Raw genomic sequence first — 22368 nt, forward strand, 5'->3', positions numbered from 1 at the left:
CCCAAGTCACCATGCATTGTAATGTTCACGGAGATCTATTTTTGGGATTTTATGTTTAAAAATATTTATAAATAAAGTCATCTTCCAGAGTAGTGTCTATCTAAAGTAGGCCACTGGAAGTTGTAATCCCAGACTTGCTTTTTTTCCGGAAGGGTACGAGAGGAGACCATTCTCTCGACATCTGTCCCATTTAAAGAATTCCACTCTGGCCTAGTTGTTTCAAAAACTACATTTTAAGGCTTATGCAAGACTGGGTTGCTGCATCTGATTTGGTGTCTTATTTAGAGCACACTGGGTACAAGAACAATGCACCCTTTGTGTATGTGAGGGTACAGAGGGGGGCTCTGGCAACTTTGTTAAAATCAAACCAGCCTCTTAAAAAAAGTGACTTCAAAGAGGAAACTCAAATCCTCCTAGACCACACCAGCACATTCCTGAGGCCACAGGTGACTTGAAAGCGAAGCCCTAAATACAATTTCAAATAGTACACCAGTCCCACCTCTCTGCAAGCCAAGAACTAGCCCTGTTTTTAAGACCTCACAAGACAAGATGCCCCAACCTCCCTTACACATTCCCAGAAGAAAACAGGCAAACCGGCTTGGCATCTGTGCTGCAGCTGCTTCTCCTGTACTCAGAACACCGACGAGGGGGAGCTCAGCTCAGCAAGCTGCACCAAGTCTCTCAATTTGAACACACCCCCCCCCTTTTTTTTATATAGGAAGCCCTGTGGCCACTCTTTTCTAGCTGTATCTTTTTTTTTTTAAGATTTTATTTGACAGAGAGAGAGGGAACACAAGCAGGGGGAGTGGGAGAGGGAGAAGCAGGCTTCTCAAGGAGCAGGGAGCCCGATGCGGGACTCCATCCCAGGACCCTGGGATCATGACCTGAGCCGGAGGCAGTCGCTTAACGACTGAGCCACCCAGGCGGCCCACTATCTTTGGAACATCCCTAAAGCACCGCTGCCCACTCTGAGTGTACAGTAAGTCTGGCTAGAAAGGCCACAAGTGCCGGGAAACAGACTGATTCTTTACATTGTTCCAAAGAAGAAATGAAATAGGTTCCTGCATGCATTTCTAGAAAAACAGCCTAGAAAGGCCAAGGGTAACAAAGACTTGTCAAGCCTATATATCAAAGTAGAAGATTTGAGACCAAGAACAATTCCCTTGCCTTATATAAAAAAGCTGATTGGCTTTTCTTTGAAGTTAGAAAGGCTGCTTTATCATGACTTTCTCAGGTCTACCCAGAGCTTTAAGAGTTCACCAAGGGTCCCTGAAAGAGAGCTGACCACCCAAACAGACCCTGGTTCCTAGGCTCCATCAATGCCGACTATTCCAGTCACCTCTGTCCCAGAACTCTAATTCAGGTTCTTGGGCTCTCTACTGGCCTGGAGCAACTAATGGACCTTTGTTGGTCTATTTGTCCACAGTGGGCCAAAGGGGTCTGAGAAGAGCCCTACCTTATGTACTTAAACAGCAGGAGACATAGGTGGGGATATTCCTATAGTCAGTTGGCTAGAATCAAAGCCAGCTCAGGTCAGGAGAGATTTTTTTTGAAATAATAATATAATAATACAATAATAATGTGGGATTAGGCAAAGCAGTAACTGGAAAAAGCAAATTCTGTCCTAGGGGTAGGAACTGTGCTATCTCTTAGCAGTTCTCAGGAGTTCAGTCACAGAGAGTAAGGAGTCTTTTATCAGCTATAAATTATATAAAATATAGTAGTTCAAAGCTGGTACTTCTTTCAAGTTCACCTGGAGCTCTGGACCAGATCCTCCTTTTCCATTCAGGTATTCTCTCCTTTATCTGAAGGCTTATTCTTTTAAGCACGTGCAGTCAATTTGGGGGCGGGGAGGGGAGGAGGAATGGGTAGGGGAAGGGGAGAAATACGGAGGAATTAGGTCGAAGGAACAAAGCAAACCAAGCCAGCAAACAAAGGCCACTCTGGAAACTCCTCTTGAATGTCGTTTTCTGACAGTGCCGCTCCCTCTCCTCCCAACCCGTCCATAAGCCTCCAGCCTCTGCAGAGCATGTGAAGCAGGTGAGGAAGCTGTAAAAGAGCACACTCACCACGGCAAGGACAGATGTGCATCTGCACAACACAGGAGCTGAGAGCTGAAACCGAGCCCGAGAGGGACCGGGTGGGCTCGAAGGCTGGAAGGAGACGCAGGCTGGCATGCAGATCAGGTTTCAAGTCAAGCAGTGTCAGAAGGTCATGAGAACAGACACCGTAAGCAACTCTATTCTATATTCCTCCCACAAAATGCCTCTCGGTATTGGCACACACACGAGACGTAGCCAACAGTGTTAAGATGCCACAAGGCAGCAAGCATGTCATCTGTGAGTTAAATTATCACTCAAGTCCCACACCGGAAATCCATCAAACGAAAGCTCCCTGACCAACATCTTTATGCCACCAATAAGGTTCATATCCACTGACCGCTCAACAGTAAGGACAGCACTCAGTTGATCCTGCTTAGGTGTCCAAAAGGCTCAATGTTGGGCCACGGGACATATTCTCAACTTCTCACATCATTCGTCTTGATATGCACATCCAGTTCCCTTACTCATTCTGCCTTTTAGAGAGAGATTTTTAACAGTAAACAAAGGCATCAATTAGGACTCCAAATGCAAAACCCCCCATCACATCCTTCAGTACAATACTAAAAGAAAGTTTTAGTTCAACCACCCAAGGACTGCACTGCCTCACATGGGTCTGATCAACACTCTTCCTGGCCACCAAAATCCTATCACTAATCCAGCACAATGTCTCTTGCCAGCCTACACTCTCCAGCAGACCTGACACCCAACCCTCTGCTGGTGGTTCCACACTGCACTGCTTCCCCCCCTCACCTTGGCATCTCTCCATCCCCAACCAAAACCACCAATTAGTTTCTTCTCACAGAACCTTTCTTAGGCCCTTCCAGCCCTAGAACCCCCATTTACTCATTAATCTTGTTTTGTCCAGGAACATTTTTATTATGGTTCCTCATCCCCTCCTGGCAGTATTTATGCTTTGTCTCATTAGCTACACCAAAAACTCCCAAGAGAGAAACCATGGCTTACACTTCCTAAAAAGAAGCTAGGAGCTACACTTTAGAGATTCAGCCATTTCACAGGCTTTCCCTTTACTAGCAATCTTTCGCCTAATTCTCTTCTGTACTAGCCAGAAATCAGTTTTCATACAAACTAAATAACTGAGGATTATCATCTTTTTAAAGCTTAAGCAACTTCACAGGAAGAACACTTGATTCTTTCCTATTTAAATATATAGGGAGCTTTAGAAAAAATAAAGCTCTAAAACATCTTCAAATGGGAAGGGGTGGCAGAAGTTAAGCTTCAAAAGATAAAAGCTTCTCTGGCCATGGATAGAGTGAACAATGCTCAGATCAAGAGGTCTGCTGCTCTCTCAGTTCTTAACTTGTGCAAGTTACGTCCTATGCATGTATACATCGCCCTGTAAGAGTCTAGGCGACCTAATTTCTTAATTTCCCTTGGATCGGCAAACTACAGAATTGGCCAATTTTTAAATAAACTAAGAAATTGGGGCGCCTGGATGGCTCAGTCAGTTAAGCGTCCTGAGCTCAGAGTCCTGGGATCAAGCCCCATGTTGGGCTCCCTACTTGGCGGGGAGTCTGCTTCTCCCTCTGCCCCTCACCCCGCTCTCATGCTCTCTCCCACCCTCAAATAGATGGGTAAAATCTTAAACACACACACACACACACACACCAACAACAACAAAAATAAACTAAGCAATCATGTGGTCTGGAATATCTGCCTGCCCTGATTCACATGCTCATAGTGATTTACTCTCCTCCAGCTAGTTCCAGTCTAAGCTCCGCACTACCATTAATTCATGTTACTGGGTCGCAGTCCTAATAGTCCACCAAATCATGGTAAAGATCTTGTTTAATTCTAGCAGCTGGTATGTTCCAACAGATGCAGAATCAACAGATCACAGCTGCAATGCTGCTCAGGAATTTTTCCCTTACTGGGATGAGTCTGTGGATCTTTGGAAAAATATAAAAATCGCAAAGCAATACCTACCTTGTGTATTAAAGGTAGATTTATGAAGGCAAGCTAAAATACAAAATATAATAGCACTTCAAATGACATAACTTGCTTCTACAATGTAAGAATTATCAGAATCTGTTTGAGGGGGGCATATCCTTAATCCATGACAATGTCAGAGAAAAAGGAATAAGCTAATATTGAGAAGGAATATGGTTTACTCTCAATCGTGACACAGTCAATGAAAAGCTGAGAAGCCAAAGAACTTTCACACGGGGGTCTTCATCACCAACAGCACCACCATGCACATAGCTACCATTTCCAACTTACCCCAAGCCAGGTAGGCACTAAGAGGCAGAAACAGGAACCCAGCCTCACAGTACGACTTTGTGCCACAGTATTAGTTTAGAACAGCTGGGAAGTGAGAGGGTAGGAGAGAGTGTATCTCTGGAGACAGGTTTGGCTACTATGGATAATGCGAAAGAGCCACTCACTTTCCCTGGGTAAGGTGAGGGCCTAGAAAACTTTTGAAGACTTATTAAAGAAATAGCAACTAGCAGGCAAGAGTGAATAGGGCAGGCAGCATGCAGCAGTCAGTCTGAAGTGCCTCTGAGCACCCTACCTATGACTGATGTGGGCACACAATGTCCAAAAATGGCCTGTTTTCTCTTATATGAACTGTCAGATCTTTATTAAACCTGAGAGTTTAAGATTATCAGGACGCTTTATTTAAAGCCTAAGGCCACAGTCTACAGAAAATCAGGAAGAGAACAAAAATCTTAACTACTATATTGTCTGTCCACTCAGTCTCACCTATTCAAAAAGATCCCAGTGTCCTTTAAATATGGGTAGTGCCATTATTTAGTCCTGTAATCCCAACAATCCTTGGAGGTTATAGAGATTGAGAACAGAGAACAGTAATAGGTTTTGTCTCCTGGAAGCCGTTATCTCCTTTCCAAACTACACAAGGCATGTGCTAACAATCCTCACCTTTCAGTTAAGAGTTCTATTTTTTTTTTTAAGATTTTATTTATTTATTTGACAGAGAGAGAGAGAGACAGAGAGACAGGGAACACAAGCAGGGGGAGTGGGAGGAGAAGCAGGCTTCCCGCGGAGCAGGGAGCCCGATGCGGGGCTCGATCCCAGGACCCTGGGATCATGTCCTGAGCCGAAGGCAGATACCCAACGACTGAGCCACCAGGTGTCCAAGAGTTCTATTTTTCACAATCATGCTAGAGATCTTGCTGGGGGTGGTTAAACTTTTTGCAAGAACTGACTGTTATGGTGGGAATTAAAGGTGAGACACTCCAGCTAGGATTGAATTCGGCTACCTTCCCAAGTGAACCCACGACAAATGGAAAACAAGCTAATTCCTGAGATAAAGGGAATCAGGGATCCAGAAGCAGTCATAAGGGTTGGCAAACTTTTTCTCTCAAGGGCCAGAGAATAAACACTTTAGGCTTTTCAGTCAAATACAGTCTCCTGTATTGATTTTTTAATAATCCTTTAAAGACATAAGACCAACTGTTAACTCAAAGACTGCAAAAATAGGCTGTGGGCTGGATTTCACCCACACATGGGCTGTAGTTTGCACTCTCTGGTACAGACGACAAACAGGAATTCATGTGAGACAGTATATGGGACTTTATTAAACAAGATACAGATTCAGGGCAAACGAGAAGTGAAGTATAAAGGCAAAGTACTATCAGCAAATAATCTGAGCCAAAACAGCTCACGGTAAACACGAAGAGAATGCGGTAGGACTCCATGTGAATACAGATGATGCTAAATGGGAAAGGAAGAGAAAAGGGAGCACAAGGAGGAACGAAAAAGACGTAACATTTTGTGAGCCATCTCAAGCACCGAGAAAACTTCCTTCGACTGTAGGGCAGAGGCTGGGAACAATGAGTGCAGTCCTGTGCGGCCACGTGCACCAGTTAAGAACTGAAGCACTGGCTCCAGGGAACCAGATCATGACAGTCAGAAGAGACACAAGTCTATCAGAACCCAAGGGTTAGGTCAGCAGCCCCCAGCGAGCTAGGACATGAACTGCCTGCAAGCTGTCTCCAGCTACAGAACCGTACATATACTTAACTCATTTACTAGTAAGTGAAGAGACACAGTTAAGTACACAAAAGCAAACCATTTACCACCTACTACGTAACTTATTTTTTATTGAAAGTATCTTGCATTCATGATGGATGCTTTCTAGGTTCTTAACGTTAAAGGTTAAATTATTTTTTACATGCAAGTAGTGTGAAGTTTCCCCCACATGGGATCAATGATTATAAGATGACATAACCACACGGGTTATGTCTTTTTTTAATCGAAAAGCTAACAGACTCGCTAGTTATATTTCCCCCAAAACCACAAACTGAGTAGTAACTGAGTCTCTAGCCAACATATTCAAAGCTGAGGATTAAAAATGCAAAAACAAGTCCTTAGATCCAATTAAAGGAGCCCTGCTACATACAGGCTAATCAATACCAGTGGTACTCCTTGACTCCAGGAAGCTGGAAGACATCCTAATAACCCCACTCAAAACATTTACCTCAGGTAGCCTTTTTCCAGTTTCCAACTCATGAATAAAGAGAATATGTTGTTAATTCTATTTCAGAAAACTTTTTTCAACTTGCTTTATTTACAATGCCAACTTTTAAAAGGTCATTAAACTAAAGTTAACTAGACAATAAACTAGGCAGAAATCGCTTTACAAAGGGAGTTTTGGAAAGCCCAAAATGCCACCTTCTACAGAGAACCCACAGTTCAGGTTTATTTAGAGCAAAGAAAAAAGAAACTTTTGATCATACTAGAAGAAACTCAGCCATAAGTTTGGAATCTGTACTCAAACTACACATGCAAGGAGGACAATATTCTGCTTAAACTGATTTGCTGCTGCCATTTGCCTACTGTTTGTCTAATATTAACAATTATAAACAGAGCAGTGCAACTAGTATTTGGAACAATCCTTACAGTGTTACAGTGTCAGGCATAACATTTCACTTCTCTTCACACCACTGGTTCTCTTTGCGTACCTAGAAGAGACAGATAGAAGGAAGTACCTTAAGTAGTCTTTCTTAAGACTACTACCTAATGATTCATTAACAGCCTGTGAAGAGGGTCACAAAGGGACAGACGGAAAACTAGAAAAATACCCAGTTATGAGTACACTTCCTTACCCTTCTTCGCCTCCCCAGGTTTTTATTCTGCCCTGCTGAAATGATCAAAAAAGCAGAAGCAATGGGCAATTAAAGCTTCAGTCACCAGAACTGACAGCAAATTCAAATACTTCATTCACATTATTTCAGTTTGTAACTGTGTCAACACTGTGATCTATTCATTCCTTTCTTCCCCCATTCACTAAGTTGCTTTTAAGTATCCTGGCAGAACACCCACAGGCCTTGCTTTTCTGAAGTCAAATAAGTTATGGCTTACATTTAAGGTCCCAGGTGCCCAAACCAGTAACTGTGAAGGAGTAAATATCAAAGAGCACCTTTCGTTGAAAACTAATTGTTCTTATGCTTATACAAGAGGGATAGCATGTAAGCGTTTAGATTCACAGACCAATCTCTCAACAAGAGTATTTTTTATGACACAGAAAGTACCTATTATCATCCTTCAGAAAGTCAAGTCTCCTTGACAGAGACACATCCCCAGGCATGTTTTGAGTTTTACTTTTTTTTAAAAAGCATGTGATCAGGAACAAGCTGTGAGCAACTTACCTGGGCTTCCTCTTCTTCAGTAAAGTCATTTTTGATATTGAAGGTCTTGCGGATCTCCTCAGGAGTTTTCCCCTTGATCATATTGGCAACAGTCTTGCATGTAACATCAAGCAAACCTTTGATGTCTAAGTAGTTCGCAGCCTGGAAAGTGTTGTTTTCATTAAAGTATATGTGATGTTTTAAACTAAATCCAAAGTTAGTGACTGTAAATCCATACTAATTAAGCTTAAAATGCTAATTTCATGAAATTAAAGGGAAAATCAGATTCTTTGGTGAAATATTTTCATACATCCCCTTCGTTACACCTTCTGTAATATGGAGTCCTGCTGCTGCCTTAAGCAAATCACCCCACCTCAAATGCTAAAGAATGGTCACTACTTGTGGGTGTGTGTATGTGTGCTCAGAGGCACACAAGCACCACATGGCAAATCTTGACAAAAATATTTACAGAGGCAGAAGCAACAACAGCGTTGCATTTTACTGATCTTTTCAGAAAGTGAGCTTTTAGATTCTTTGGTTTTCTCTCCTATTCTCTGCTATATAAATTTATATTCTTACCTTTAACACTTCCTTTCTTTGGGCTTAATTTCATCTTTGACTAGTTTAAGGTAAAAGCTTAGATCACTGATTTGAGACTTTTTTCTTTTCCAATACAGGTGCTTTGGTGCTACCAACTTCCCTCTGAATACTACTTCAGCTACATCTCATACATTCTCATATATTGGGTATTTCCATTCAGATCAAAATACTTTCTGGCATAAAATTTCTAATTCTCTTTTCCAATTTTTCTTTTGATTTCTTCTTTGACTCATGGGTTACTGAGAAGTTACTTAAGTTTTTCCAGATAGCTTTTGCTCACTGACTTCTAATTTAATTTCACTGTGATCAGAAAACAGTGTGCCTTGAATCCTTTCAAATTTCAGACTTGTTTTTTACCTTGAACATGTCGATCTTAATAGTACACACTTGAAAATGCATTCATTGCATGTCATGAGATTTAATGGTCTATAAATGTCTATCAGAACAAGTTTGTCAATAGTGTTATTTGAATCTTCTACATTCTTACTCATTCTACTTGTTTTATCAATTAAGGGGAGACAGCAGACAGTGGATTTGTCTATTCATCCTTTGAGTTCTATTGGTTTTTGTTTCACTTTTTGGAAATCCTTTAGATAGATAAACATTTAGGACTGTCATGTCCTCTTAATATTGGACTGAAGCCTTTATTATTATGCAATGACCCTCTTTAATCCTGGTGATATTCTTTGCTCTGAAATCTACTTTAAGATAGTCACTGCAGTTTTCTTTTGATTACTGTTAGCATAATTTAATCTTTAATCATAACTTAATCAAGTGTGTCTTTAAAGTGGGTGTTTTGGAGACACCATAGCTGAACCTTTTTTTCTTAATCCGATGTGACAATCTGTACCCTTTAATTGTTTTGTTTAGACCATTTGCATTTAACATGATTGTTAATATGTGAATTTAAATATACCACTGCACTTGAGCTGAGAGAGAATTAAAATTCAGTAACAATGAATTTAACAAACTCTCTTACAAGTGCTAAAGGCTCTGAACTAGAGATATCTTAAAGAATGTATTAAGAAACATACCAAAATAAGTTCAAAAAGTGTTCCTTGGTCAACTTTCAGGAATTCTTGGTCCCAAACAGGGATATCATCTGTCCGCTTTTCTTTGTTCTCATCATCCTCGGGAGGTGGGGGGTCATCCTTGTGGTGGGTGCACCACTGAATGACCTGTAACAAAGAAAGTTCATTCCTTTGTGGCATTACGTCACAAGATACTCATTCTACTACTGGCGCAAGGTTATTCCTAACAATGGGCTAAGAACTAGCTAGAAGCTGACTTGAGTAAGCAAATTACTGGCTGAGTTTGAAAAGCAAAACTAAAGCTTAAGGAATCTTCACAACCCTAGAGGCTAGAAGATCTTAGAGAATAGCAAACCTTGAAGACAGATTACTATTTTGACCACATTAAAAAGCTCCTCGCAAAAAAATACACAAAGTCAGACAGGATAATGAGTGGAAAATACATGCAACATGAACAACAAGTAACTGATTACCCTCTAGAATATAAATTTTAAAAATCACTACAAAGTGGGGCACCCGGCTGACTCAGGCAATAGAACATGTGATTCAATCTCAGGATTGTGAGTTTGAACCCACTGGGCATAGAGCTTACTTTAAAAAGAAAAAAAAAATCACTACAAAGAAACAGGCTATAGATACGAACAGGCTATTCACAAAGGAAATTGGAATACTCAAACAGGAGAAAATGCGCAGTCTCATTAGATACAAAAATCGATACTCCAGGCAAGTCCTACTCTAGAATGACCCAAAAAAAAAAAAAAAAAAAAAACCCCAAGATTTTATACTCATCACTGGCAACACTGTGAGGATAACATAAACTCTTATAATGGAGAGTGTAAATTGGTATAATCCCTTTGAAAAGTAATCTAGCACCTACCTATACCTAGTGAAGATGAGGATGTGCATACATTATCACCAAGCAATTCCAAATACCACGAGACTACTGAGTGTAAGAACAAAGTAAGAAAAGCCGAAATGTCCCCTTCATAGGGGAATAAACATGTATCAAGTTTCAGGAAGCAGGTTAGACCACATGTACCATCATAAAGGCCTAAATCAACACTGAAAGTGTGACAAGTTGTAGAATCTAGGTGGTAGGTAAATGGGTTTTTGCTGTGTAATATCACTTTTCTGTATGACTAAATTTTGTTCATAGTATATAATGCTGGAGAAATAAAAAATGCTGGGAAAAAAAAAGGCAGAGCTAAGAAATTATACTGTCAGAGGTAAAAAAAGGAAAGATCTATTCTAGAAGGAAAAGCCAAGCTAGGAGTTTTCATGAAGTATTATGTTTTTAAGAAGTATTCCAGTTGTATAAGAAAAAAACAGCAATTAGTATTTGTTTATGTAGGCATTAAAAAAAAACTCTTAAGAGAGTAAGAAATTAATGTTGAGGGGCGCCTAGGTGGCTCAGTTGTTGGGTGTCTGCCTTCGGCTCAGGTCATGATCCCAGGGTCCTGGGATCGAGCCCCACATCAGGCTCCCTGCTTGTGCTGTCTCGCTGTCAAATAATGAAATCTTTTATAAAAAAGTACGTAGGAGGGGCACCTGGGTGGCTCAGTCGTTTAAGCATCAGCCTTTGGTTCAGGTCATGATCCCAGGGTCCTGGGATCGAGCCCCACATCGAGCTCCCTGCTCTGCCAGAAGCCTGCTTCTCCCTCTCCCACTCCCCCTGCTTGTGTTCCCTCTCTCACGGTCTGTCTCTCTGTCAAATAAATAAATAAAATCTTTAAACAAATAATAGTAAAAAAATTAATGTTGATTATTATTACTTGAGGGGGTTTCAGGTCAGATAGAGACAAGGATGGGAGATTTTACTGTGTACTTTTAGTTTTTGGATCATGCAATTATTCAGTGTATAAGTTTAAATATGCCTAAGACTTAATAATGCAAATAGATTAAAAAAAAAAACTTACTCTCAGAAGTGGCCCTGCATCACCCAGCCCATCAACTGTGACCTTCTGTACTGACTCCTTGCCTGTTCACTATGCTCTAGTCACCACTTGCCTCCCCACCTTTCCTCAAAAGGTAGAGCATGCTCTTATCTTAGGGTCACTGCACTTGATCCCACTGCCCACAATTCTCTTCCCCCACATATTCATGTCTTTGTTCAAAGATCAACTTCTCAGTAAGGCATTTCCTGACCACCTTTATTTTAAAAATAGCTAACTCTCCACCAATCAACCCACTTATACTCCATAGCTTTCCCATCTGACATATTTCTTACATTATACATTTCCCCCACACTTTTAGAATGTTAATTCCCTAAGGGCAGAGACTGTCTCTGGTTCACTGCTATACCTCCAGCACCTAAAAAATATCTGGCATTTGAATGAGTGCAAACGTAAGTCCTTTTAGATGCACTTTACATTAGTATAAAATATAATGTTAATTGCAAGACAATACCCAGAAGATCTAACTAGATAAAATATAAAGCTTCTAAACCATAAAATACTATAAACTGACATAAGACAATGCAAAGTGATAGAAATGCTATATAAACAACTCCTATAAAAAACCCACTAGACTACAAAATGGATGAACCTTGAAAACATTATGCAAAGTGAAGTAAGCCAGAAACAAAAAGACAAATATTGTATAATCCCACTTACAGGAGGTACCCACAGCAGTCCAATTCATAGAGACAGAAAGTAGAACAGTGGTTACAAGGGGCTGGAAGCAGGGAGTATTGATGAGTTATTGTTTAAAGGGTACAGAGTTTCAGTTTGCAATGATGAAAGATTTCTGGAGATGGTAAGTCGTGGTGATTGCACAGCAGTGCAAATGTACTTAATGCCACGGAATTGTCTATATAAAAAAGTTAAAAATGGTAATTTTGATGTTACGTATATTTATAACAATTTTTTTAAAAGCCCATTAGAAAGATGTGCAAAGGAAAACAAAGCAGGAAATATAAATGGCCAGTAATACATGTAAAAAATGTTCAGGCTTAGAGAATCACTTTTTACCCAGTCTAGAGCAATTAAAAGAACTGATAATAGCCAATTATGCTAAGACATGGAAAAATATGCAGCACAGCTGCATCTCACACCAGGGTCAAGAGAAAGCAGAATATGAAATTGCATATGGTTAATGACTTTTGAAAATCTCTGAGAAAGGGGCCAAATGGAACCAACCATTCCCATCTCTAAGCCTTGCTTATTTCCTCTGCCCTATAAAAACTAGGTGCTGTTTCTCCAAATGAGCATGCAATTAAATAGCTGGCTCTAGTAAGGAGCCATGTGCCCTGAAACACTAAAATTCTATTCAATGTCAAGAGCCTTTTATGCTTAAACATAAGGTAAGGTGATCAATGGCGGGGGTACATTTGTTCTCAAGCTCCCTTTGAGGCATAGCTTTTCAGTGGACAAAAAATTTTTTCCTTTTTGCTAAGCACATACTGTTATATTTCAGTAATTTAAATGTTTTTATCAAAAAGACTACACAACTTGGAGTGACTGGGTGGCTCAGTCGGTGTAAGTGTCCGACTCTTGATCTCAGCTCAGGTCTTGATGTCAGGGTGGTGAGTTCAAGCCCCACACTGCACTCTGCACTGGGCATGGAGCCTACTCAAAAAAAAAAAAAAAAAAAAAGACTACACAACTCAAATATTCACAGGGCCTGGTTAAATAAATACAACAGACACCTAGAGTCATAATCCGTCTGGGTAAGGAAGCTACCTATGCAGCAATATAGGAAGATCACCAAGACGTTAAATGACAAAGAAAAGTACATAGTTTGTTACCTTACCTTTTTTAATATTGCTGCATTAACATTTGGTAGAGGAACTGGGTCATCATCTCCTTCATCATCCATTCCCAAATCTAAGAAAACCAGAAGAGAGCTATCATTATTTCCTAATTCTATTATAACATTTACACCAACCAGACATCTCAAATACCTTGCAAGACGTTGTCTAAAAGACCATGAAAAATCCTCTACTTAAAACAGTTCTCTTATGAGCTTTAAAATAAGCAGTTTCTAACATAAGGTCCATAAACCGCCCAAAACTAAACTAAGTTGTATGAGTAGACAAATACAGGAATATTACATAAACAGAATCCTTGAGGAGGAAGAAAAGTAACTTAATAACAAGGGGGATTGAGATGACTGGAAAGCCATGTGTGTGGGGGGAGGCAATCGAAGCCAGACCCTTATTATCCTTACTTTTTATACCAAATTCTTTAGATGGGCAGCATTTAGAAAAACAGAATAAAAAGTATTTCAAGTAACAGAACCTCAATCTATTAAAATCCGAAGCCCAAAGATGTATACATATACACACACAACAAATCATGCAGCCACTGACAAAAATAAGGCAGGCCGCTCCAAACATACTGGGTATGATTTCATGATTAAAGTTTTGTTTGTTTGTTTGTTTGAAGATTTTATTTATTTGATAGAGAGAGCGAGAGCAGGAACACAAGCAGGGGGAGAGGCAGAGGGAGAAGCAGACTTCCCACCGAGCAGGGAGCCCGATGCGGGGCCTGATCCCAGGACCCTGGGATCATGACCTGAGCCGAAGACAGACGCTTAACCAACTGAGCCACCCAGGTGCCCCTACACTTATATATTTAGATTTTAAAATATCTTCAGAAAGATACATAACGAATTGTTAACAATATTATCTATAGGGAAGTTAACAACAATGTGGGTTGAGGGACTCAATTTCAGTGTGTACCCATTATTCATCACATACATATTATCTATAATTTTAAATCTACAGGTTGTCCTAGTAAAAAGCCTAACTTCCAAATCCTCAAAGTGATCGGTTAAGTCCAAAGAAAAAACTTAAAATTAAAATCCCTGTTACTTAGGGACACCTGGGTGGCTCAGTCGGTTAAGCGTCTGCCTTTGGCTCAGGTCATGAGCCCAGGGTCCTGGGATCGAGTCCCACATCGGGCTCCTTGCTCAGCGGGGAGAATGCTTCTCCCTCTGCCTGCTGCTCCCACTGCTTGTGTGCTCGCTCGCTCTCTCTGGCAAATAAATAAAATCTTTAAAACAAATAAAAATTAAAGATTCTAAATAAGAGTATTTTTCATGCCAAATGGGTCTGTCCTTCAGTTTCTACATGACTTAAAAAAGAGCTGCCCAAAGTTATTTAATAGTTAGCAAGTACCAGTATTAGAGGCCACAAGTTACTTCAGCTCTACATTGGTTATAGTTGAGTATCAGTTATGCTGACATGGCCAGTGTTGAGTCAAACCATTTGAGTTCCGATGTGTAACAGGTGTCCCAGGCAATGGAGAGTCAGCAACGAATACCGGAGGACAGAAAAGAATTGTTGCAATTTTAGACAGAACTGCTCAAGATGTCTCACTGACAAGATGACACTATAGTAAAATCGTAAAGGAGAGAGAACACCTACGCAGTGGAAATGACAAATGCAAAGGCCTTCTGATAGGACGGTCTGGAATGTCCTAATAACACGAAAGCCATCTAGTAGTGTTACTAGAGTATGGTTAGCAAGGGCGAAAGGAGTAGATGAGAGCAGTGACGGGGACCTGACGGTAACAGGGTCTCAAACATTTTAGCTACTGTATCGGGGAGAGATGGTCGAGAGCAGCAGGGAAAAGAAGGAAATCAACTATGGGGCGGCAATAATCCAAGCACAAGATGGCTTATACAGGTTTACAGCTATGGAAGAAGAAATGATCCAATTCTGGACGCATTTCGATGGTAGAGGCAAAAAGATTTGCCAACAGATGGCAAGTACAATGTGAGTCAGGGAAGACTAAGGGTTATAATATAAACAACTAGAGGGATGAAGCTGCCACTGCAGGTGCCATCAACTGATATGGGGAAGGCTGTCAGAGAACTGTTATTGTAAAGGGCTGGGAATTAAGAACTCTAGTTTCCTAAGTCTGAGGTACCTATTAGAGATGCAAGGATAGACCAAGCAGTTAAATTATGCCAAGTCTAAACATCAAAAGAGATGAGAATTATGGATAGTTTGGGGGATTGGTGTATAGATGGCTTATAACACTATCAGACTAAGTGAGATGACCAAGGGAATGAAGGAGTATAAATATGATGAAGAGATTCAATGATTAACCCAGCCCTTGGGAATTACAAGCATTAAAGATGAGAAGACAAAAAAAGCTGTGAGTAAGTAGTAACTAAAGTATCCTGGAAGTGGAATGTAGAAGGGGATGATCAAATGGTGTCAACTGGTCTAGATGAGAATCAAACATAAAACAACGCACTTGACAACATGCCAGTCCCTGAGCTTAACAAGCAGTTTCACTGGAGTGGTAAAGATTAGATTCAAGAAGTATCTTATTTTCCTGTAGAGATGGATCACTCATTTCCCCTCCTCCTTTCTACTAATGTTGCTCCCTGATCCCATCTCCATCTAGAGTAAAACTATAAAAATGACTGTGTCAATTTGGACTAAGCCACTTTTGCTTCTCCTGTATTAGTATGAAGTATTCTTCATCAGAGGGAAGAAAACGAAGTCACACTATATAAAATACTTGTGTTTGGGGAACCAAGATAGTACAGAAAACATAACAGAGAAGACCAAATAGTTTAGATCCAAACATTATTTGGAAGAAGGTTTAAGTCGTATTAAAAAGAAGGGTCTTACAGTTGTAAAAGATCACTTCTCTAGCATTTAAACTAAGATGTACAATGTCTTTTCTACTTTTAGACTGAATGCACAAGTATCAACAGTCATTCCTTTAAGCTATTTAGTTTCAAGGACTTCTGAAAGACAACCGTATCCTGATACCACAACCTGGACTTGAACAAATCAGTCAATCCACATGTACACATGCCAAGATTTTCACTTCTGATTATCCTGTGATTAGGTTTTATTTTTGTTTTCTAAGTCACAAAAAACCCATTATCAGAGATACTGCAAATGCAAAACAAGAAAAGCAGTAAGTTGCCAAATTCAATAGACTCCAATCCTGAACCGGATAGAATTCTATATAAACCACTGGTATTTAAAACCATTCACCTCTGATACCCAAAGGCTATGGAAGAAAAGAATCATTTAACTGTTGCTGTCTATCACGCCCCTTGCTTCAGTGATCAAAGGAGGCGTGGAAAACCTTCACAGAGCCCTATGTTCTTACACTGGCAAATGCTTCTTTGAAGCAGCACAGGACAGATTAGTGTGCCAGACACCAACTAAGATGAAATAAAGAACACTTCCATTGTCAAAGCAAGTATTCAGGCAGCAAATTTTGGTATCAGTTTCTACATCTTCCAGATAAAGCCTTACTCACCTGCCTTTAGGGACACTTGGATTGCTTTCACACTCTTTATTAGTGACCATACCATAGTTCTTCATTCAACAGGTACTTGATGAACAGTGACTGTGGGATGTACCAAGGGGTTTACAACTTAATAGGAGTGATCTATTTATTTAAGTTACCAGGATACAAGACTGTAAGTGCCACATGATTGGTACTAATTACCAAAAAACAGTTACATGTTCAGCTTTTATCAGCAAACAGAAGTCACCAGCTTAGAAAAGACACACCCTCTGCAATTTAGCTTTTGCCTCTACCACACCTAATAAATGCCATTAAGAAATCCTCTAACTTACTATGAAATTCCAAATGACCACCGTGCAGTATATGAATGTGATAATCATTCTGGTCACCTCAAAATGCCTCCCTCTTCCCTTGGCTTCCACAAATCTTACTCCACCCATTCTCCACTTCTGACTTCTACTCGAGAACCACCACCTGCCTCCCATTCCAATATGGCTGACTGCCAATCTCATTTACTCCCATAGATAAATACTCCTATAATCCACCACACAAAGTCTATGTATCTCCAGCAGTCCACAGCTCAGAGGCCAAGATCCACATACTCAACTGCCTACTAGACTGTTACAAAAATCTTCTGGGTGGGGGATCAAACATACCTAACATAGTCACCTCAAAGTCATTTTTTTCCCATTTCTCTCAAACCCATTCCTCAGTTCTACCAACTACAATAACACAATCTCATTCCATACCAATAAACCCCAACCAAAAACCTCAACTCTACTTTTCTCTAACACATCTTGTCCACTTTACCTCAGAATAATCTCCCAAAAGACCCTAATTTTACTAGATTTGAAATTATCACCTCATTAGTACTACCCACTGTAGTCTCTCCACAAGCTTGAAAAATAACATCAGCCAAGACGTTCCCCCAGCACCACTCAGCACACTATACTAACACACTAATTACACCATGTGACAGTCTTGTCTTCTTTGGTGTCTTTCTCCCTTCCTAGTTTATAAATTCTTTAAGAGCAAAGACTATTTCTCACTTATCTTCCTTTAACCCCACAACTAGTGCTTGGCACATAACTTTTCACTTAAGCATAAGCTACATAAAAACCTTTTATATTTGAATACTAAAGCACAGTCTTATTACTGTTAATTTTTTTTCACCAATGCTAAAAATTGAATTGTAATGTCTCCATATACTATTAACGTCTGTCAGCCCACTAGTTAATATTAAGATTGATTTTAACTAGTTAAAGTTTCAAAATGTTTCAGGACCTGTTTTCTAACCTTATTTCTTCAATGTGCCGTGTATATGCTTTGCAGCAGTTTCAGAGGAATGACAAAATGGACAAAATGGAAAACTTGGTTAAAAAAAAAAGACGTCTCAGTTTACCATCTACTCAGCTTACTTCTCTGTTGAGACAAAGCACTGTATTTAGATACCATATAGGAAGGTATCTCTTTTTCAGAGCCTTTATTTTTCTCATTAGAAACTGTGAATCCATATTCACTTGAAACAGAATTGGGTCATTGTCTGATGCTTAGAAATCACTTCAGTATTAGCTTATGGTCTTATCTATATGAAAAAAGTCCATTAATTCAAACAATGCAGAAAGGATGTCCTCTATCAGAAAGATGCAGTTAATTCTTTAATTTAAAAAATGTAAACATGACCCCTTCATACTCTTGGGCATTTAGTGACAAATTGTGATGACTTGTATAAATTCAATGTTCACAGGTTATCTCCAACTAAATATTACTTCTTCTCTCCTCTGACCCAGGTTTTCTAATAAACTTACCTTCCAACATGGTCTTGATAGTCACAGACTGTTTGGCAATTTCAACATCAACCTCAAATATCTCTCCATCGGAACTCTGCAACTTAATTGAAGGCATCTAAAAAAAGGTATTATATTGAATTTGAAATTTAAGAGAGATTAGTTTTATACATTTCATAAACTACAGTCTGTTCTTAGAAGACCTCTAACTTATTACCTATAAAATCCTAAGGCCATGTAGTATTTTTATAACCCTGTAAAACACTGCAAATGGTTATTCACAGGCTAGCACAGAAATGTTGCTGTCAATTTTTTCAAAGTATAACTCCTAGGAACACAAGTTTTTAAGGCTTGCCCTACTGAACTTATTACTGGTATAAATTTAAGAGTTACATCCTACATTTTTAATGCAAAATATATTTAAAATAAACTTATTTAGTCTCTGCCTGCAATTCATTTTTTTTAAAGATATATTTTATTTTTTTTTTTTTTTAAGATTTTATTTATTTATTTGACAGAGTGAGAGAGAGAGAGAGAGCACAAGTAGGCAGGCAGGCAGGCAGAGGCAGAGGGAGAAGCAGGCTCCCCGCTGAGCAGGGAGCCCGATGTGGGGCTCGATCCCAGGACCCTGGGATCATGACCTGAGCCGAAGGCAGACGCTTAACCGACTGAGCCACCCAGGCGCCCCTAAAGATATATTTATTTTAAAGAGAGCAGGAGAGAAAGACCACGTGTGCGCACACACATACGCACGTTGAGGAGGGGCAGAGGGAGAGAGTATCTTAAGCAGACTCTGTGCGGAGCATGGAGACCCATGTGGGGCTTGATCCCATGACCCTGAGATCATGGCTGGAGCCAAAACCAAGAGTCGGAGGCTTAACGGACTGCATCACCCAGGCACCCCTTTGCCTGCCTTTCTGCTTTCACTAAATACTGACTACTCTCATCTGAATAGTTAGCTGCCACAGTAAACCTCCTGCAAACCAGAGGGTAGTCAGTCCAAAATAAAGCTACAAAATATAAGATATAAATTTTCCAATACTGAGATTTACCAGTGAAAAATGAGTTGTGATCCAAAGAATATATAAGAATATTCTTATTTTATGTTTCCATCAATGTAAAATATATAAGATAATAATATCTTTAAGGATAAACAAATGTCCATCCAATCTGCTAAACCAAATAAGGTACTTAAATTTAACAGTCCTGGGGCGCCTGGGTGGCTCAGTCGGTTAAGCGGCTGCCTTCGGCTCAGGTCATGATCCCAGAGTCCTGGGACTGAGCCCCACATCAGGTTCCTTGCTCGGTAGAGAGTCTGTTTCTCCCTCTCCCTCTCTCTCTGCCTGCCTGCCACTCCCCCTGCTTGTGCTCTCTCTCTGTCTCTCTCTCTCTGTCAAATAAATAAATAAAATCTTAAAAAAAATAAAAATAAATTTAACAGTCCTTTTTATCTTTCATTACTGACTGCCCAGGTGCCCAAGTTTGAGTTCTGCTAAGATTCTCATAGAAATTATGTGTTTCTTGCTTCAAAAACGTATTTACTAACTCAGATTAATTCCGAGTCATTGGGAAAAAGGTACCTCTTAGATAAAAATTAGTTAAGCAATTAACTACAAAGGACGTGAGTTCTAGCAAAAACCACTTCTTTAAAATTAAAAGTTCTAAGCCATCAATTTATCTTCAGATTCTTGAGGGAAGGAGGAAGGGCAGCAATACCTGACTCTAACGATTACTTCATGATCCCTTCAAATATCAAATATAGATTTTAAAGGCCCATGCTTCTCAGGTATTCATAATCCTGCAATGTCACTATTAACTCAAGAGTGTAGAATTTGGCATTTAAAACATTCACTGCACCTATTTTAGGATCAAAGCCTCCATTAAATCAGTTAAAATATTCATTCTGCTTTTCTTACGCAATTATCTCCATTCCCCAAATAAGCTGTTAGAGAAAGGAAGCAAAAAGGTAAAGCTATGTTTTAAAATCAGCCACTGAAACATCCTCTCACTCATCCATGGTTGGAGAGATTCAGATTTCACTTTTCAGTTCACAAATATGTCTGTTCCTCCATGTTGCTTAGAGCTTGCCAATAATGCAGTTGTCCTATTCAATGGAGAAGGGCCAGAGCAGAGGACCTTCCCTGTGACAAGGCAGTAACAAAAGGTATCTCCCAAAGAAATATTTTAACATGAACCCAATTTTTAATTATAAAACATTCTACGTTCTTTTTATATTCCATGGTACTGGAATGACTACAGAAAGACAAGTCTGGCAATACAGTTGATAAAATTACTTTTAAGCACGATGACCATTTCATATTTCTTTCAAATAACTCATGGTAAATAACCACATCTGCTTAGTCACAGTCAAATTCCTGTATTAAGTTACTCTTTAGGGAGTTGAGATCTCATTAAATAAGCAGGGAGGCAAAGGGTTAATCTGTAATTGAAGGCACTCTGTGATCCCAAACTTAATACTCAAAGAGAAGTTTCTTTTAATGTCATAGAGCTAGAATTCAGTGCAAAACTGTAATGATAATGGACGAGATTTTGATTTGACATGCTTTCAGGACAATTCCTTAAGTTCCTTATCTTGAAAATCAATCACCCTCCATGACCAGCATGAAGTAGATTCTATCAACAACGTAAAGAAAAACCTGTGTTTTCAGTGACCCGAATTCTGACACCTTTTTGAAAGCAGAATGGACAAGTCTGCATTGCTCTACGACACAGATACATTCTATTGTGAGGCTCTGATGAAAAATTCATGACCCCAAAAGCCAAACCTGAGATCTTTATCCAGGTGAACCTCCAATTCCTGTAAAACTTAAAGTGTCTGGCTTTGAAAGAGTTGGGCCTCCTAAAAGTCACGCCACTACGATAAGAACATCTGCTATTTCAACAGTTGTTTCACCAACTCCAAGCTATGGCAAAATAATGGAGAGAGCAATTCTGAAGAAGCAAGCAGCCTGCTGGGCAAACATGCGGCCCAAGCACAGTTAGCCGGGACCGGTGACTAGTGACGCCAGATAAAAGGAAGAGAAAGGATGGGAGCGAAAAATCCAGCGCTCCCATGCTCCCACCGCCACGCTCCTTCCGGACACCGAAACAACAAACACGCACACACGCCCACGCTCACGACAGCCTAGGGACCTCCACTGAAAGCCCCGCCGCCACCCCCGCCCTGGGTCCCCGAGGCCGGCAGGCTCAGGGCCAAGGGAGGCTCCGGGCCGCAGCCTGGGCCTTGCAACCGAGCTCCGCGCAGGCGGACACTCGCCCCGTGCGAAAAAGGACCAATTCCCGGCCCGGCTCACACCTTCTCCCGCCCGCCCTCCCGCCCCGGCGCCCACGAGGCGCCGTGAGGACGCGCGGCCAGGAGAGGGGCCCGCCGGCACCTCCCGAGAACAGGGTCCGCGACGGGTTCCACTGGGCCTGAGGGAGGCCAGGCCCAGGTGCCTCCCGCCTCCGGCAGGCCAAAGCCGCAACGGTGCGGCCACCCAGCTGGCAATCCACGGCGCCACCGCCCCTTCCCGCTCGGTCGGCGGCCACTCACGGTGCTCGGTCTCAGGCAGACTGCGGGCTGTAGGCTGACAAGAACAGAGCGGCCGCAGAGAAGAGAAAAGAAAGGCGGAGAACAAGGCCACTACGGCGGCGCGGCGCGGCGTCGGCCTTTATAGGAGCGGGCGCAGGCGCCGAGGACCCCGGGGCCCGTGGCGTCACAGAGCCGGCGGGGCTGGCCGCCGAGATCGCCTGACGCAGGCGGAGGACGGCGGGGCTGACAGGCGGCCGGCGCGATGGCGCGGGGGCGGGGCTTCGTTCTTACCCCCACCCGCCCCCCGTGCCCCACCCGCCCCCACCCCCGCAAGCGCGTTTCGCTGTCCTGAAAGCAGGAACGCGGGACTGGCTGGGGTACTCCGCAGCCTGCAAGGGTCCTTCAGGCAGGGGCTGGCCTAAACCGAATTAAAGACCCCAGCCCTGAAAAGCCTAGAAACTGCGAGTGGGTGTGTGGCGCG

The 22368-nt window shown here is 41.2% G+C and overlaps 1 protein-coding gene across 1 annotated transcript; it reads right to left on the bottom strand.

Moving 5' to 3' along the window:
- Nucleotides 1-5636: 5636 nt before the first annotated feature.
- On the bottom strand, nucleotides 5637-22064 carry SKP1 (S-phase kinase associated protein 1). Its single transcript, XM_025860836.2, has 6 exons — nucleotides 21909-22064; nucleotides 18377-18473; nucleotides 13093-13166; nucleotides 9346-9489; nucleotides 7733-7873; nucleotides 5637-7045 (listed from the first exon to the last, which is right to left on the bottom strand). The coding sequence occupies exons 2-6, from the start codon at nucleotides 18471-18473 to the stop codon at nucleotides 7010-7012; spliced, it is 492 nt and encodes a 163-aa protein (XP_025716621.1). The 5' UTR covers nucleotides 21909-22064; the 3' UTR covers nucleotides 5637-7009.
- Between the last annotated feature and the right edge of the window lie 304 nt (nucleotides 22065-22368).

Source organism: Callorhinus ursinus, unplaced genomic scaffold (assembly GCF_003265705.2).
Source record: "Callorhinus ursinus isolate GAN/ISIS: 27379988/994484 unplaced genomic scaffold, GSC_fseal_2.0 scaffold30, whole genome shotgun sequence".
Classification (NCBI taxonomy): domain Eukaryota; kingdom Metazoa; phylum Chordata; class Mammalia; order Carnivora; family Otariidae; genus Callorhinus; species Callorhinus ursinus.

Bases quoted from the DNA above. Each gene is read 5' to 3' on its own strand.
- SKP1 (XM_025860836.2), bottom strand. From the start codon at position 18,473: ATGCCTTCAATTAAGTTGCAGAGTTCCGATGGAGAGATATTTGAGGTT. The intron at 7,874-9,345 runs GTATGTTTCTTA...AACACTTTCCAG, and splicing joins CACTTTTTGAACTTATTTTG to GCTGCGAACTACTTAGACAT. The intron at 7,046-7,732 runs GTAAGTTGCTCA...TGTCTCTTCTAG, and splicing joins CTGAAGAAGAGGAAGCCCAG to GTACGCAAAGAGAACCAGTG.